This window comes from Emys orbicularis, chromosome 4 (genome assembly GCF_028017835.1).
Source record: "Emys orbicularis isolate rEmyOrb1 chromosome 4, rEmyOrb1.hap1, whole genome shotgun sequence".
Taxonomy (NCBI): Eukaryota; Metazoa; Chordata; order Testudines; family Emydidae; genus Emys; species Emys orbicularis.
The window spans coordinates 46,293,001-46,309,724 of NC_088686.1; the positions used below are offsets into that span (position 1 = coordinate 46,293,001).

General features: G+C 40.6%; 1 protein-coding gene across 1 annotated transcript in view; it reads right to left on the reverse strand.

The window, feature by feature from the left end:
- Positions 1-3,983: 3,983 nt before the first annotated feature.
- MIPOL1 (mirror-image polydactyly 1) overlaps positions 3,984-16,724 on the reverse strand; it is a 276,027-nt gene continuing 263,286 nt past the window's right edge. Inside the window, exon 13 of the mRNA XM_065403050.1 lies at positions 3,984-4,101. Coding sequence (XP_065259122.1) covers positions 3,984-4,101 — 118 coding nt within the window. The remainder of the gene's footprint in view (positions 4,102-16,724) is intronic.

Genomic DNA, 16,724 nt, shown 5'->3' on the forward strand with positions numbered 1-16,724 from the left:
ATCTCTGTAGTTTTTCCAATTAGTATATATTTTTTGAGATGGGGTGACAAGAACTGTATGCAGTATTCAAGGTGGGGGCATACCATGGATTTATATAGTGACACTATGATATTTTCTGTCTTATTATCTATCACTTTCCTAATGGTTCCTAACAGTGTTAGCTTTTTTGACTGCCGCTGCACATTGAGCCGATGTTTTCAGAGAACTATCCATGATGACTCCCAGATCTCTTCTTGACTGGTAACAGATAATTTAGATCCCATCATTTTGTACATATTAGGGCTGTCAATTAATTGCAGTTAACTCACGCGATTAACTAAAAAAAAAATTAATCGCGATTAATAGCACTGTTAAACAATAGAATACCAGTTGAAATGTATTAAATATTTTTGGATGTTTTTCTACATTTTAAAATATATTGATTTCTATTAAAACACAGAATACAAAGTGTACAGTGCTCACTTTATATTATTATTTTATTACAAATATTTGCACAGTAAAAATGAAAAAATGATAAAAGAAATAGTATTTTTCAATTCACCTCATACAAGTACTGTAGTGCAATCTCTTTATCATGAAAGTGCAACTTACAAATGTAGATTTTTTTTTTTATATAACTACTCTCTCTCTCTCTCTCTCTCAAAAAATGTAAAACTTTAGAACCTACACGTCCACTCAGTCCTACTTCTTGTTCAGCCAATCACTAAGACAAACAAGTTTGTTTACATTTACAGGAGATGCTGTTGCCTGCTTCTTATTTACAATGTCACCTGAAAGTGAGAACAGGCATTTTGCATGGCACTTCTGTAGCCAGCGTTGCAAGGTATTTATGTGACAGATATGCTAAATATTCATATGCCCCTTCATGCTTCGGTCACCATTCCAGAGGATATGCTTCCATGCTGATGATGCTCATTAAAAAATAATGCATTAATTACATTTGTGACTGAACTCCTGGGGGATGAACTGTATGTCTCTGGCTCTGTTTTACCTGCATTCTGCCATATATTTCATGTTATAGCAATCTTGGATGATAACCCAGCACATTTGTTTTAAGAACACTTTCACAGCAGATTTGACAAAACGCAAAGAAGATACCAATGTGAGATTTCTAAAAATAGCTACAGCACTTGACCCAAGGTTTAAGAATCAGAACTGCCTTCCAAAATCTGAGAGGGACAAGGTGTGGAGCATGCTTTCAGAAGTCTTAAAAGAGCAACACTCAGATGCAGAAACCACAGAACCCAAGCCACCAAAAAAGAAAATCGACCTTCTGCTGGTGGCCTCTGACTCAGATGATGAAAATGAACGTGCATCGGTCTGCTCTGCTTTGGCCGTTATCGAGCAGAACCCATCATCAGCATGGACGCATGTCCTATGGAATGGTGGTTGAAGATGAAGGGACATATGAATCTTTAGCACATCTGGCACATAAATATCTTGCGACGCCTGCTACAGCAGTGCCATGCAAACGCCTGTTCTCACTTTCAGGTGACATTATAAACAAGAAGCAGGCAGCTTTATCTCCTGCAAATTGTAACCAAGTTTGTTTGTCTGAGCGATTGGCTGAAGTAGGACTGAGTGGACTTGTAGGCTCTAAAGTTTTACATTGTTTTATTTTTCAATGCAGTTATTTTTTGTACATAATTCTACATCTGTAAGCTCAACTTTCATGATAAAGAGATTGCACTACAGTACTTGTATAAGGTGAATTGAAAAATACTATTTATTTTGTTTTTTACAGTGCAAATATTTGTAATAAAAATAAATATAAAGTGAGCACTGTACACTTTGTATTCTGTGTAGAAATTGAAATCAATATATTTGAAAATGTAGACAACATCCAAAAATAATTAAATACATGGTATTCCATTATTGTTTAACAACACGATTAATCGCGATTAATTTTTTTAATCGCTTGACAGCCCTAGTACATATGTATTCATTTTTATTCATTTTGTATATTTGTTTTGATATATTTTAGGTAAGTTGCAAACATATTTATTACGTTTGTCTATGATCTTGCAAAACAGGATGAATTAATCTTTTCACTGCTGTGAGTCTTATTCTGTGAAGAAATACCTTGTGGAGGAGGTGCTCTTCTGAGGATAACTGAAATGTATAAGACAACGCTTATCCCAAAGAATAAGCATGGATCATGACCCAATTTGCTTCACCTCTTGAAGCTACCCAAAGAGGACACTCAGGAAAAAGAGATTTTTCTGACCTTTTAGTGAAGATTGAACATGCATGACTGCCTGGTGGAAAAAAAATCAGCTCTAGTGACCAAGGTCCAGATGTTTAAAGATATTTAGGGCCCTGAAGATAACAGATAGGCTCATAGTGGAGTTCTCAAAAGTGCCTAATCTTGTTAGGCACCTAACTCGCATTGATTTCAATAGGACAGGCACCTAACCTGCTTAGGTACTTTTAGAAATTCCACAAGGCACCTATCTGCATCGTTAGATGCCTAAATGCCTTTGAAAATCTAGCTCTAAGAGATTAATTCACCTTACAAATATCACTTTACTGGTGTGCAATTTCTTTTTGCTATATTGTATCTATGTATTCAAAGACCTATGTTAAAAGAAAAAAAACCATTGGGCCAAATTATGTCCTCATATGGATATGTACTGCTCCACCTTTAGTCATATTGAGCTGCACATTCCAAGGGCAATAAATTCCATTCTTAAAGGATGGATAAAATTTGCCATATTTGAAGAGCATAAAAAGGAGTGAGAAATATTCTTTATCTTATTTCTATAGTGCCTACCTAATAACCCTGCACAATAAGAAAAGTCCTACAGTTTAAAGGCAAAGACATCTGCAAAGCTGGTACATGAGTATTTCTTACTTTAGCAAGAGATGTATTGCCTTTAAGACTCTTGAGTTGTGCTAGACTAATCATGCTCTTTTTTTATATGAAGTTGGAGTTAATTCTAGGCCAAAAGCAAGGAAATCTGTGGCTGAATGTAGTAGCAAATAGCTTTACTGGTGGGGTCTGCTACTGTGATGTTACCAGGTGGAATAAATTCTTCATGAAATGTTCATAATCTTTGAGAAGAAGGTCCCATCTACAGAAGCAGACTGCCTAAGCAGTCAGGGATTTCTTTTCCAAGACATAGTCTGCTTGCTTGCTTATGCAGTTACTTTAGGTTTGTGCTCTCTTGTCCCTTATGTATGCTGTTCTGGTTTGAATACTGGATGTGGTTAGACAGTTCTAAGTGCTTGACTGATTTGATTTTTAGTAGATTTATGGATTTTCCTTCATTGATGTTTCCTTTTGGGTTGCCATACATTGGAGGTGGGCTCCAGATTTCCAGAGGCTGATGTCTACTCTGATTATGAATAATTCTGAATTATATAGAAGTTTCCTTATTAAAATAAATTTAAAAATTCTTGATGACAGAAACTTTAATATTAGCTATAGGGCTCTAGTCACTGCTCTGTCAGTTCACCCCTCCTACAGGAGATCAGATAAGGGAATACAGCTTTAAACTGGGGTTTGGACTTACTATAAGATCTACTGACGAAGGCTGAGAGATGTGCTGAATCAGCGCATTCCCCCCTGTGCCCCTTCTCTGGCCTGAGCTGCCCATTTTATGGTGGACAGTGACATTTAGCCACAAACCTTGAGTAAGGGCTTGTGTAGAGCTGCACTGCTCCAAGGGGATCACTGGGGAGATTACAGCTCAGGTCTACCTAAAATTTACCTCTACTAGAGAATAGCATCCTTCAATTAGCCTTATGTGCTATCTGCACAGCAATACATAGACTAGGGCAAAACAATAGCTTCTACCTGCAGATGGATGATAAAAGCAATAAAAACAAAACCCTTGTGGATTTTGAAATACTATATAAAGGCTTATAAAACTACACTCTAACCTTTGGTTATCTGTCCAACAGATTAGATTAGGCTCAGGCCATGAAGATGGCCTTACTTGGGTGCTTGATGGTTTCTTGTGGAATGTATTTTGCTGACATTAATGCCTCTCCCAAACCCAACAGTTCTGACACATTCCATGATGAGTAAGAGGCAGTAGACAGAAAGAGCGGGAGATGTCAGTGTTCAACAGATCAAGTGGCAGATCTTTTACAATCCTGTAATAGATTATTTATTGGATAAAGTCTTGATATGGTTTAGAGGCATCATGCGGCTTTCCTCACACTTAACAAATATTCTTCTACATCATGCTGTTTGATGTCTTTCTGAACAAAACACTGGGCTCAGTCAGAAATTATGAACTGGATGCAGGAATTACTGGGTGACATTCTAGGGCCCGTGTTATGTTGGAGGTCAGACAGGATGAATAAAATGGTCCCTTTTGGCCTTAAAACATAAGAATCTAAGAGACTGATTGAGCAGAGCCTGTTAGCTCTAAATCACATTACACCACCGTGATGAATTAACCTACTCCAGGAACTGCCACCAACTACTGACTGGCCAACACTGTTTGTTATGTCCCTCCAGTAAATATGTTCCAATGAGCTCCCGGGCTTAAATTTGGCAGTGGAAGTTATTGTCTCACAGTTACACAGTGACCTAAAAACAAGCATTTCTAATAAAACTCCTTCAGCGGTTTCTCTACCAGAAAGAATAATTTTGTACTGGATTAAATTTAGAGGTAAATACAGCCAGTTGGGCTCCTTTCAAAATAAATCTGGTTTACATGGGCCTTGGCTAAAATATTAAATATTGTTCTGTGGCCCACAATAGCTAATCTTGCCAAATAGTTTCCCCCTATACCTTCTGTCTCAAAGATTATGAGCCTGACATCAGCATTGCCATGTACCTTCTACCATCACTTACATCAAGGAAAAGTGAGTGTAAAACACTACCATTCTGTTTTGATAGTATTTTACTCCCAATGGAGAATTAGGCCCTGTATCCGTATTTGGGACTTAAGTCATTCTTGCTAAGGGTACAGCTGTTCCCCTATTTTAGAGTACTTACGAAGAAGTGCATTTACAACTGGGTTTCAGTACAACCAGCCTCCCATGTGTTTATCTTTTGGAATGCATGCTCTTTGGAGCAAGGACTGTCTTTATTTGCTGTACTGTACCATTCTGTGCAAGTTGTTGACACTAAACAAATAATAATAATTAGAATAAATGATAGATTCACATATTTAAAGGCCAGAAGAGACCATTAGATCCTCCTGGCCACAGAATTTCATTGAGTTATCCCTTTATGGAGCCCAATAACTTGTATGGTAGCTTCATTAGTGGCCTACTGATCCCACATGTATATTAGAAACCACTTTTTAAATTCTTTCTATACGTATGACTTATTTTATACTGGTTTCTCCATGACAGTTTGTCACTGACAATTATTGCTTCAGGTCATTTTGTTCCATAGTTTGTTCTCTTCCTTGTAGAGTTCATATAAAAAATCCTGGCATCAGAACATGTGTCTTGGAATGACCACATTTTCACAGCTTTTTTGCTTACATTAACTGGGAGTTTATTTGATTTACATACCAAATATTTACTGGAACAATTCTCTCTGTCACATGCATAAGAAAAACTAGCAGTTTTGCCTTTCAGGTCAGATAGCTTTACCATAGAAAGCCTTTGTGCCAAAGTATTTATTGGTTTGAAGGGAGGAGAAATCACTACTTCCTATCAAGCACAGAAGAATACTAGCCTTTCATTTTGGTAGTGCTGTTTGATGTTATTAAAAAGTCATGAACTCCTGAAAGGCTCAGTCTCTCTCCTAACAGCTCCCCACCCTTCTCTCAAGAGCATTCCTTCCAGAGAAAAGCTGCATGTGTATCTAGCTGTGATATTCACGTGCCGCACGGCATTTAAGGGCAGATTCTCAGCTGGCATAATCAGCATATTGACTCCAACAGAACTAGGACGATTTACATCAGCTGAGGAGTTGTTTCAATAATACTTCTGATAGGGTCACTTATTTTCTGCAGTGTCCTGTTATATACAATCCATTTAGCAAGACAACCAACATTCTTCTTAGGAGTTGTATTTACTGCTGCTAAAGCAGGCCAGCTGACAGGTGTCATAAGATACCCACACAGACAAAAGGCAAGTTACTGGCAATATGGAAGAACAGTGTGGGATACCAGTAGCTCTGTGGGATCTTTCAAATCTAAGATAGGACCCTGGGGTGGTTGCAAGGTCCCAGATGAGGGTTTTTTTGTTTGTATGGCTGTTTTAAAGAACTATTCTTTGGATCCTCTAGTATTTCTACAGGTTACAGAACAGATAGTACTTATCTGCAATGGCACCAAAGGTAAGCCCTTGCTTAGCCTGCTGGGCAATGCCCCAAATCCATTTCTCTTTCTTTTTAAAATCAAAACTGACTACCACAGCCTGCTGTGGCTATTGTCACCATGTAGAGTATTCATAAACTCTAGGTTGAAGTATGTGATCATGGAACAATCATGGAACAGTATGTGGATGTTTTTCTTTCCATAAGAGATGAGGTTTGTGATCACAGAGATTGAGACTGATAGTGAGAAAGCTTGCCTGCTAACCAATAAACTGAACCAGTACGAAGCTGAGAAAGCTAATAAAGCCATACACATATTGTAAAGTAATAAGATCAAGAATACGAGGGGCTCATTTTTTGTTTTGTTTTTAAACCACTGAAAAAGAATAAGATGATCAAAGCAACAAGATCAGGGTTTGAAATTTTCTCTGTTTCTAAGTCTGGTAGTTGCTATATTCAGTCTTGGATCAGTGCCTGCTAGACTGAGGGACAGTGACCGATTTTAATGGCCCACTGTCTCCCAAACACCAGGGTTGGAAAAGAATGTGAGTACAATTATAGCGAGCTGAGAATTCTGCCCTTTCAGTGCAGGGCTAGCTCTAGGGCTTCTTATGAGGAATAGGCAAACGTCCTGCAGTGACCCACACTAGCAGATACTTAAAGTTTTGTTGGGCCAGGAAATTATTCTGTACGGGACAGCAATCACTATTCCAAAACACCTGTCCCTCCAGGGATGCATGTTAGCCCCCCACTAGTAGTGGGGAGGGCTTCTAATAATAAAATACTAAGGCTAAGATTTTGTCATGGTTATTTTTATAAAAGTCACGGACAGATCACAGGCAATAAACAAAAATTCGCAGAAGCTATGACCTGTCTGTGACTTTTGCTGCTCCATGGTTTCCCCCGCCACCGTGGGAGCTGTGGGGATCCCCCTCCGCCTCAGAAGCTGGAAGCTGAAGGGTGGGCTGGGAGCTGCAGGGTGGTCATATTTCCCAAAGAAAAAACAGGACACCCCCAGCTGCTTGCCCAAGGTGCCCCCTCATTCTCCCCCCACAAGAGGCTGTCGCCCGTCGCTGGAACCCTGAGGAGGGACCCCCTCAGGAGTCGGTCACCTGTAGCTGGAACTTTGCAGGGGTTGCTGCTGTCGCCGGTTGCTGCTGTCGCCTGTCACTGAAACCCTGCCAGGGTTCCACTGATTGCCAGCTCCAGAGTCCCGCAGTCCCTGGGGCTGAAGCAGAGGATGTCACGGAGGTCTCTGGAAGTCATGGCTTCTGTGACTTCCATGACTTCCGTGACATAAACGTATCCTTAACTATTACCACTACTTAGCACTTAGAGTGCATTTTACCATAAAACTTACCAAAAAAAAGTGCTTCACAAAGGCAAGTGAGTAACATTAGCTCTATTTCTCAGATGGGAAAATGGTTGAGCAGAGAAGTTACCGGTAAGTGACTTGCTCAAGCTCAAACAATAAACCAGTATGGCCCCAATCCTGCAAACACTTAATGCATGTGTTTATTCACAAGTAGTCTCATTGAGTAGGATTGCTCATGCGTGCAAAGTTAAGCACATGCATAAGCATTTGCAGGATCAGGACTGAAGAAAGCTGGGAATAGACCCCCTCTCTCTTGGCTCCCAGTCCCATGGCCCATCCATTGGACCACGTTCATACTTGGGGATCTAGAATGCTTCCAAGTTTTGAGAACTCTCTTAATGATATGTATCAGAGGGTATGTGCTGCAGGAATTGGAATTAATAAAATAATATCTTCTGTTGGAGATTTTTGCCCTCTTTAGAAATACTCAAAAATGACCTCAAAAAATCTGACAACTGTAAAAACTTTTTTAAGCATATAAATCAGTTCTATAGTATTTTGTGTTAGTTACACAGTAAGCCAAATGGTGTATTTTTAAAAGTCTCTAGGGAAGCTGTGATTATCTTTAAACTTTAAATGTTAATGCCATCATTCTAATGCCTCTCTGCACGCTTCAGACAAGTCCTCCTTGTAAGACCAGATCTGACCTTCTTGTCTGTCTATTTCATGTCAGCTCCACCTCTTTTATGTGTGCCCTAGTCAAATCTTGTTTACAATGAGGTTTGCAAAATTGCAAATACTGTTACACTGCCCAGGTTTGTGTTTCTCAAGCGCATCCCACCAAGACATAGTTTTGGCGGTCTCTGCTTAAAACACTAAACACCCTCTTGACACTGTAAACAATGAAGACAAGATCATGTTCTTTCTTGATTCTGTGCATATTTTACAAACACTGAGGCAGACTCTTGGGCTCTAGACAGCTCTTATTTTTCTTCTCCCTTCTCGTAGGTACCATTATGACTGAGAGCAATGGGGAGTCTATGGAGCAAATTCTTCCTGTCCTCTCACCCCAAACCACCATCAATTTCCCTTCAATATACTTTTAGAAAAAACCTTTTTTTTAGTACAGGCGTGATGTATTTTAGTTGATTTTCCCTCCTGGCATAACTGAGGTGATGTTGCCCAAGCTGAAATGGCAGAGATGGTGCCATAGAGAGATCAAATGACAGTGGGAAAGGGTTTGGAGGCACAGGAGCATAGTTAGTTAAGCTCTCACTTGTGATAACTCCCTCATGACAGACAATAGATGAGTAGCCCAAACTGCCCAACCTTCTGGCAGAATCCAGTGGCATATTCCGAGCCATACATCTTGCCCATAGACCTTTCAGTACCTCTGGATTTGGAGGCATTCACATTTGGTCAAATCCTGCAAACCATTTCTTGAAAAAACAACCGCAGACTATTTATTACTAATCTCTCAATAATGTAAGGAAAATGCTGTGGATGAGCCATTTCTCTACCTACGTTATCTATTTCTTGTAATGTTTTAAAAATATTTTGGATGGGCATTATTAATGGAGAATTAATGACAACTGGGGCCCCATAGTGCTGGGTGCTGTACAAACACAGACAAGAATACAGAGGTGATCACTTGCACACAATAGAAAAAAAGATCGCAAAGGCACTGTTTGAGGATTAACATTACTCAGCAAAATGTGCCATCTGCACATGCATGGAATTCTCCCTCAAATTATGCTGCAGACATGCTGCCTCTCCACATACATTCCTTGTTTAGAATATTAGAACCTGCTCAAAGTCTTGTGGGAAAAGCTGGCTGTTAGTTTAGTCATTTAATATTGGGTTAGAAATATGAAAAACTACCTTTTCTTCCTAGAATTGGGTAGGTTCCACCTTCACAAAGCACTTACACCCCTGGTTAACTTTAAGCAAGTGAGTAGTCCCATTAATTTCAAGTCTGTTTAAAGTTAAGCATGGGCTGAAGTGCTTTGCTGGATTGGGGCAATAGTTATTTCCATTGGCATTGTAAAAAACAAGAGTGACTAGCCCAGCCATTCAGTAAAACTTTATAAGTAATTCATAAGCCTCCAAAAAGTCTGAATTTTTGCTGAGTTTTTGCAATTACAGTTTTATCTGGCTACAACGTTCAAGTTTTTGCATATTTTCAGAAACAATTTCAATATTATTAAAAAATACCCTTATTTATATTCCAACAGCCAAGTCACAAATAAATTATTTTTTACCTTTTTTGATAAATGGCTTTGGCAAGACAATTAAATATCATTTAGTAACAGCAATATAAATGCCATGGGCATATTTTATTTGGATAGAAATTATTAAAGCTAATGGTTATTTACTGAGACACTTACTTTTTCACCTGGGAAAAAAAGCAAGTTCCACGAAAAAGTTTTCTTACTTGTCTTCAAGGGGTATTTAGCGTGTTTTCAAAAAGGTAATTTAATAGTTTGTCATAGAACAGTTGACTATATGCTTTAAAATGCTATGTAAATATGCTTCTTGGTACTGGACAAAGTGTACAACTCCAAGATCTAATTTGTTTGTGTTATTGGTCTTACTAAATATTAGTCTTTGCTGGTCTGGTTTACACCATTTATCTTGACTATGCCAACATTCTGATTTTGTTCTGAAGTATTCCACAACAAGCTGATGTTATACAATACTAGCCTTAGAGCTAGCTTTTCCAGTTTACTGAGTATACTTAGTATATTTTGTTACTGATAAATCAATAGAACCACATTGTAATGTACAAACTTCCATCTCTGTGAAGCAGCTATAAGCAAACTGTAAATGAACACAGGTCAAAAAATGGGATGCTGTGATTATGTTGACTCTGAAAACATTTGATTTTCATACATTTTACTGTATAGGAAAAATAAATTGTAGCACTGCCTGCATTTTCTTGAACATTAAAGTGATAAATATTCAAATGATGATAAATATGTGTTTTTAGATCCTAGTTATTCATGTTTAAAAACAATTATTGTGAGGATGTGTGTTGCAGGCCATATTTTATAGTAGACAAGTAAAATAAATGTACAAGTAAGTAGATAAATACCTGACTTAGGCTATGTCTATACTTAAAATTGTACAGCTGTAGCAGTCAGTGTAGTAGACACTTACTACAGTGATGGGAGGAGCTCACCCATCACTGTGGGTAATCTACCACCCCTAGAGGTAGTTGCTAGGTCAACGGAAGAATTCTTTCATTGACCTAGCAATGTCTACACTAGGGGTTAGGTCGGCTTAACTACGTCTCTTAGGGGTGTGGATTTTTCACATCCCCAAGACACGTAGCTATGACACATGTAACTTTTCAATGTAGACTAACCCTTACATTCTGAGCTTGATTCTGCATCCCATATGCACCCGAAATTCCATGAAGGCTACGTAAGTTTGGGCTGTGCAAGGAATGCAGAAATATCTCTGTAAATATCTTGAGGACAGAGTCTCTTGACTTCATTCTTATGTAGATCACTGAACATAAGGTTGCCATTCAACACAAGCCATCAGATGCCAGAAATCTCACTTCAACCCATGGCATCGGGGATCTCAAGAGAAAGATATCCCAGAATGTATCACTCTCTGACACCCCAGAGACTAGGCTTGCTTGCAATGAGACTTTTGGTATTTGATTTCAAAGACAGATGCATTATGAGTAAGTGGGGAAATGGGATACCGGGAGGAAGCACGAGCAGGAGAGTGCAAGAAGGGAGGACTCCTGTCTCAGACTGAGAAAGCGGGACAATCAGCGAGTTATCTTAAGTGCCTATACACAAATGCAAGAAGCCTGGGAAACAAGCAGGGAGAACTGGAAGTCCTGGCACAGTCAAGGAACTATGATGTGATTGTAATAACAGAGACTTGGTGGGATAACTCACATGACTGGAGTACTGTCATGGATGGATATAAACTGTTTAGGAAGGACAGGCAGGGCAGACAAGGTGGAGGAGTTGCATTGTATGTAAGAGAGGAGTATGACTGCTCAGAGCTCCGGTATGAAACTGCAGAAAAACCTGAGAGTCTCTGGATTAAGTTTAGAAGTGTGAGCAACAAGGGTGATGTCGTGGTGGGAGTCTGCTGTAGACCACCAGACCAGGGGGATGAGGTGGATGAGGCTTTCTTCCGGCAACTAGCAGAAGTTACTAGATCACAGGCCCTGGTTCTCATGGGAGACTTTAATCACCCTGATATCTGCTGGGAGAGCAATACAGCGGTGCACAGACAATCCAGGAAGTTTTTGGAAAGTGTAGGGGACAATTTCCTGGTGCAAGTGCTGGAGGAACCAACTAGGGGCAGAGCTCTTCTAGACCTACTGCTCACAAACCGGGAAGAATTAGTAGGGGAGGCAAAAGTGGATGGGAAGCTGGGAGGCAGTGACCATGAGATGGTCGAGTTCAGGATCCTGACACAAGGAAGAAAGGAGAGCAGCAGAATACGGACCCTGGACTTCAGAAAAGCAGACTTTGACTCCCTCAGGGAACTGATGGGAAGGATCCCCTGGGAGAACAACATGAGGGGGAAAGGAGTCCAGGAAAGCTGGCTGTATTTTAAAGAATCCTTATTGAGGTTGCAGGAAAAAACCATCCTGATGTGTAGAAAGAATAGTAAATATGGCAAGCGACCAGCTTGGCTAAACAGTGAAATCCTTGCTGATCTTAAACACAAAAAAGAAGCTTACAAGAAGTGGAAGATTGGACAAATGACATGGGAGGAGTATAAAAATATTGCTCAGGCATGCAGGAGTGAAATCAGGAAGGCCAAATCTCACTTGGCGTTGCAGCTAGCAAGAGATGTTAAGAGTAACAAGAAGGGTTTCTTCAGGTATGTTAGCAACAAGAAGAAAGTCAAGGAAAGTATGGGCCCCTTACTGAATGCGGGAGGCAACCTAGTGACAGAGGATGTGGAAAAAGCTAATGTACTCAATGATTTTTTTGCCTCTGTCCTCACGAACAAGGTCAGCTCCCAGACTGCTGCACTGGGCAGCACAGTATGGGGAGAAGGTGACCAGCCCTCTGTGGAGAAAGAAGTGGTTCGGGACTATTTAGAAAAACTGGACGAGCACAAGTCCATGGGGCCGGATGCGCTGCATCCGAGGGTGCTAAAGGAGTTGGCGGATGTGATTGCAGAGCCATTGGCCATTATCTTTGAAAACTCATGGCGATCGGGGGAGGTCCCGGATGACTGGAAAAAGGCTAATGTAGTGCCCATCTTTAAAAAAGGGAAGAAGGAGGATCCAGGGAACTACAGGCCAGTCAGCCTCACCTCAATCCCTGGAAAAATCGTGGAGCAGGTCCTCAAGGAATCAATTCTGAAGCACTTAGAGGAGAGGAAAGTGATCAGGAACAGTCAGCATGGATTCACCAAGGGCAAGTCATGCCTGACTAACCTAATTGCCTTCTATGAGGAGATAACTGGGTCTGTGGATGAGGGGAAAGCAGTGGATGTGTTATTCCTTGACTTTAGCAAAGCTTTTGATACGGTCTCCCACAGTATTCTTGCTAGCAAGTTAAAGAAGTATGGGCTGGATGAATGGACTATAAGGTGGATAGAAAGCTGGCTAGATTGTCGGGCTCAACGGGTAGTGATCAACGGCTCCATGTCTAGTTGGCAGCCGGTTTCAAGCGGAGTGCCCCAAGGGTCGGTCCTGGGGCCGGTTTTGTTCAATATCTTCATTAATGATCTGGAGGATGGCGTGGACTGCACTCTGAGCAAGTTTGCAGATGACACTAAACTGGGAGGAGTGGTAGATACGCTGGAGGGTAGGGATAGGATACAGAGGGACCTAGACAAATTAGAGGATTGGGCCAAAAGAAACCTGATGAGGTTCAACAAGGAGTCCTGCACTTAGGACGGAAGAATCCCATTCACTGTTACAGACTAGGGACCGAGTGGCTAGGCAGCAGTTCTGCAGAAAAGGACCTAGGGGTTACAGTGGACGAGAAGCTGGATATGAGTCAACAGTGTGCCCTTGTTGCCAAGAAGGCTAACGGCATTTTGGGCTGTATAAGTAGGGGCATTGCCAGCAGATCGAGGGACGTGATCGTTCCCCTCTATTCGACATTGGCGAGGCCTCACCTGGAATACTGTGTCCAGTTTTGGGCCCCACACTACAAGAAGGATGTGGAAAAATTGGAAAGAGTCCAGCGGAGGGCAACAAAAATGATTAGGGGGCTGGAGCACATGAGTTATGAGGAGAGGGTGAGGGAACTGGGATTGTTTAGTCTGCAGAAGAGAAGAATGAGGGGGGATTTGATAGCTGCTTTCAACTACCTGAAAGGGGGTTCCAAAGAGGATGGATCTAGACTGTTCTCAGTGGTACCAGATGACAGAACAAGGAGTAATGGTCTGAAGTTGCAGTGGGGGAGGTTTAGGATGGATATTAGGAAAAACCTTTTCACTAGGAGGGTGGTGAAGCACTGGAATGGGTTACCTAGGGAGGTGGTGGAATCTCCTTCCTTAGAGGTTTTTAAGGTCAGGCTTGACAAAGCCCTGGCTGGGATGATTTATTTGGGATTAGGTCCTGCTTTGAGCAGGGGGTTGGACTAGATGACCTCCTGAGGTCCCTTCCAACCCTGATATTCTATGATTCTATGATCCTCAAAGAAGCAGGAAGTGTCAGGAGGGATTCAGAGATGGGAAATAGATTAGATAAAATTTATTTCTGTGCTGAAGGGTCTCCACAATCTGGCTAGTAGATGGTGGGGGAGGCATTCAGCACATGCATCAGTTTTCATTTTACCTTAGTTCATATTTAAATATTTTGTATTGATGTATTGACTTAGATATCAAGGTGATGTAGCAGACTCTACCTAGTTAATTTTAATCAGTATGTATCAAATTGTATTAACACTGAAGATAGGCCAGGGCTGAGACATACTACTTATTGAATAGTAACATAGATAGTCTGCCATCAGAAGTGCTGCTTTATTCTTGGAACACTAAGGCATTATTCCTGGACCACTAAGACATTTCAGGTGTTGGAGAAAGATCCTGAATTGTGTCTTTTACATCAGCTGTAGAATCCACCTCCGTGAATTCCTCTGTATATGTATGTTTCAGAGTCCACAGGAACCTTCAATATGTTTTCCAAATTATTTCTGAACTCATGTCCACTGTGTAGTTGTACTGTACAGGATCTGGGAGTATTTTCTCTGACCAATTGAGAAGGTTTCAATTTACCTCCTGAAGGTATCTCTTCTGAACACCAGCATTTACTGGAGGGCAGTAGCTTTATCATCCTGCTGTATTAATTTTTCAGCATCTATTTATGAACTATCAACTTCTTTCTTTTAGTACAGTCTCTCTTGCTTATTTTAAATAAGCTAATTGCAACTGGAAGTCTTGTTTTCAGATATCTACCCATTCATAATTGGACAGATGATTCTGATTATTCTCTTTTCTTGAGTATATTTTTTGACCATTTTTTTCTGCTAATCCTTTTGACGTTGGATATTTTGAACTGGGTGTAACATGCACAGAAGCCCACTACTCTACAAATGCTATGCATTTTGTACTAGTACGTAGCAGACCATTATCTGAACACATTTGATCAAGAATTTCATGCTTTGCAAAGATAGATTTTCAGGTGACTAATTACTGTTTTACTCAGCTCAAAGTAGCCTGAATATGAGTGATATATGGGAAGAAAATCTAAGCGAAAAAGGAATTCAGGAGAGCAGGCAGTTTCCCAAAGAGACAATATTAAAGGCACAACAGAAAACTATCCCAATGCAAAGGAAAGGCAGGAAGAATAATAAGAGGCCAAAAATGATTCCATTAGGAGCTCTCTAAACCTGAAAATCAAAAAGGAATCCTACAAAAAAGTGGAAACATAGACAAATTGCTATGGATGAGTATGAAAGACTAGCACAAGCATGTAGAGACAACATCCAAAAGGCTTAGGCACAAAATGAGTTATATCTAGCAAGGGACATAAAAGGCAATACGTTTTATAAACACATTAGGAGCAAGAGAAAGATGAAGGACAGTGTAGGTTCTCTACTTAGTGGGGAAGGAGAGCTAATAATGGGATGACATTAAGAAAGCTGAGGTATTTTTTGCTTTAGTCTTCACTAAAAAGAGCAATTGTGACCAGATACTTAACATTAACAAGGGGAAAGGAAAAGAAACCAAAATAGGAAAAGAACAGGTTAAAGACTATTTAGATACGTTAGCTGTATTCAAGTCAACATTGCATTTCAAAATATACAAAGTATATATTCATAAATCAAATGCTAATATGTTCTCAAGCAGCATTTTTCTTACTTTGACTATTGGTAAATTTTTATTATTATTATTGATGGGGAAAAAATTTCATCAGTTTGTGTCTGGTGAAATAGCCAATTACCAATACAAATCTAATCCTACCAACTCTACCTGTGAGGAAAATTTAAAAATCGGGTCACCTTTAGTCTTGAGAAAAGAAGACTGTGGGGGGCCCTGATAATAGTCGTCAAATATGTTAAGGGTTGTTATAAAGGGAACGGTGATCAATTTTTCTCCATGTCCACTGATAGTAGGACAAGAAGTAATTGGCTTAATCTGCAGCAAGGGAGATTTAGGTTGGATATTAGGAAAAACTTTCCCACTATAAGAGTAGTTAAGCACTGGAATAAGCTTCCAAGGGAGGCTGTGGAAGCTCTGTCATTAGGGGTTTTAAAAACAGGTTCTACAAACACCTGTTAGGGATGGTCTAGGTTTACTTGGTCCTGCCTTAGTGCAGGGGGCCGGACTAGATGATCTCTTGCAGTCTGTGATGGGGTTTGCATATGCCACACTAGGTGAGATAGGGTTAACCCCATGTTAGGAGCCTCAGTATATAAGGGAGCCGCCCAGCTCATTCTGGGCTGACCGCCGGGGAGGAAGGATGCTCGGTGGAGGCTCCAGCCCAGGAGCCACTTCAGCTCCTGACTGCAGGAACCAGAAACCCTGAAGCCCAGACAGGAGACTGATTGCCTACTGCCAGCCGACAGGAGTCCCAACAAGCTACCAGCACCGGGGAACTCGAAGACCCCAGTGATGAATGGACCCCAACTCCAGGACTCATGGCAGGAAGTGGCCCAGGGAGGTGGGGTGAGTGGTATCTTCCATCCGAGGAAAGTTGGCATGTTGTGGTAGGATCTCCACTGACTGGGTGGT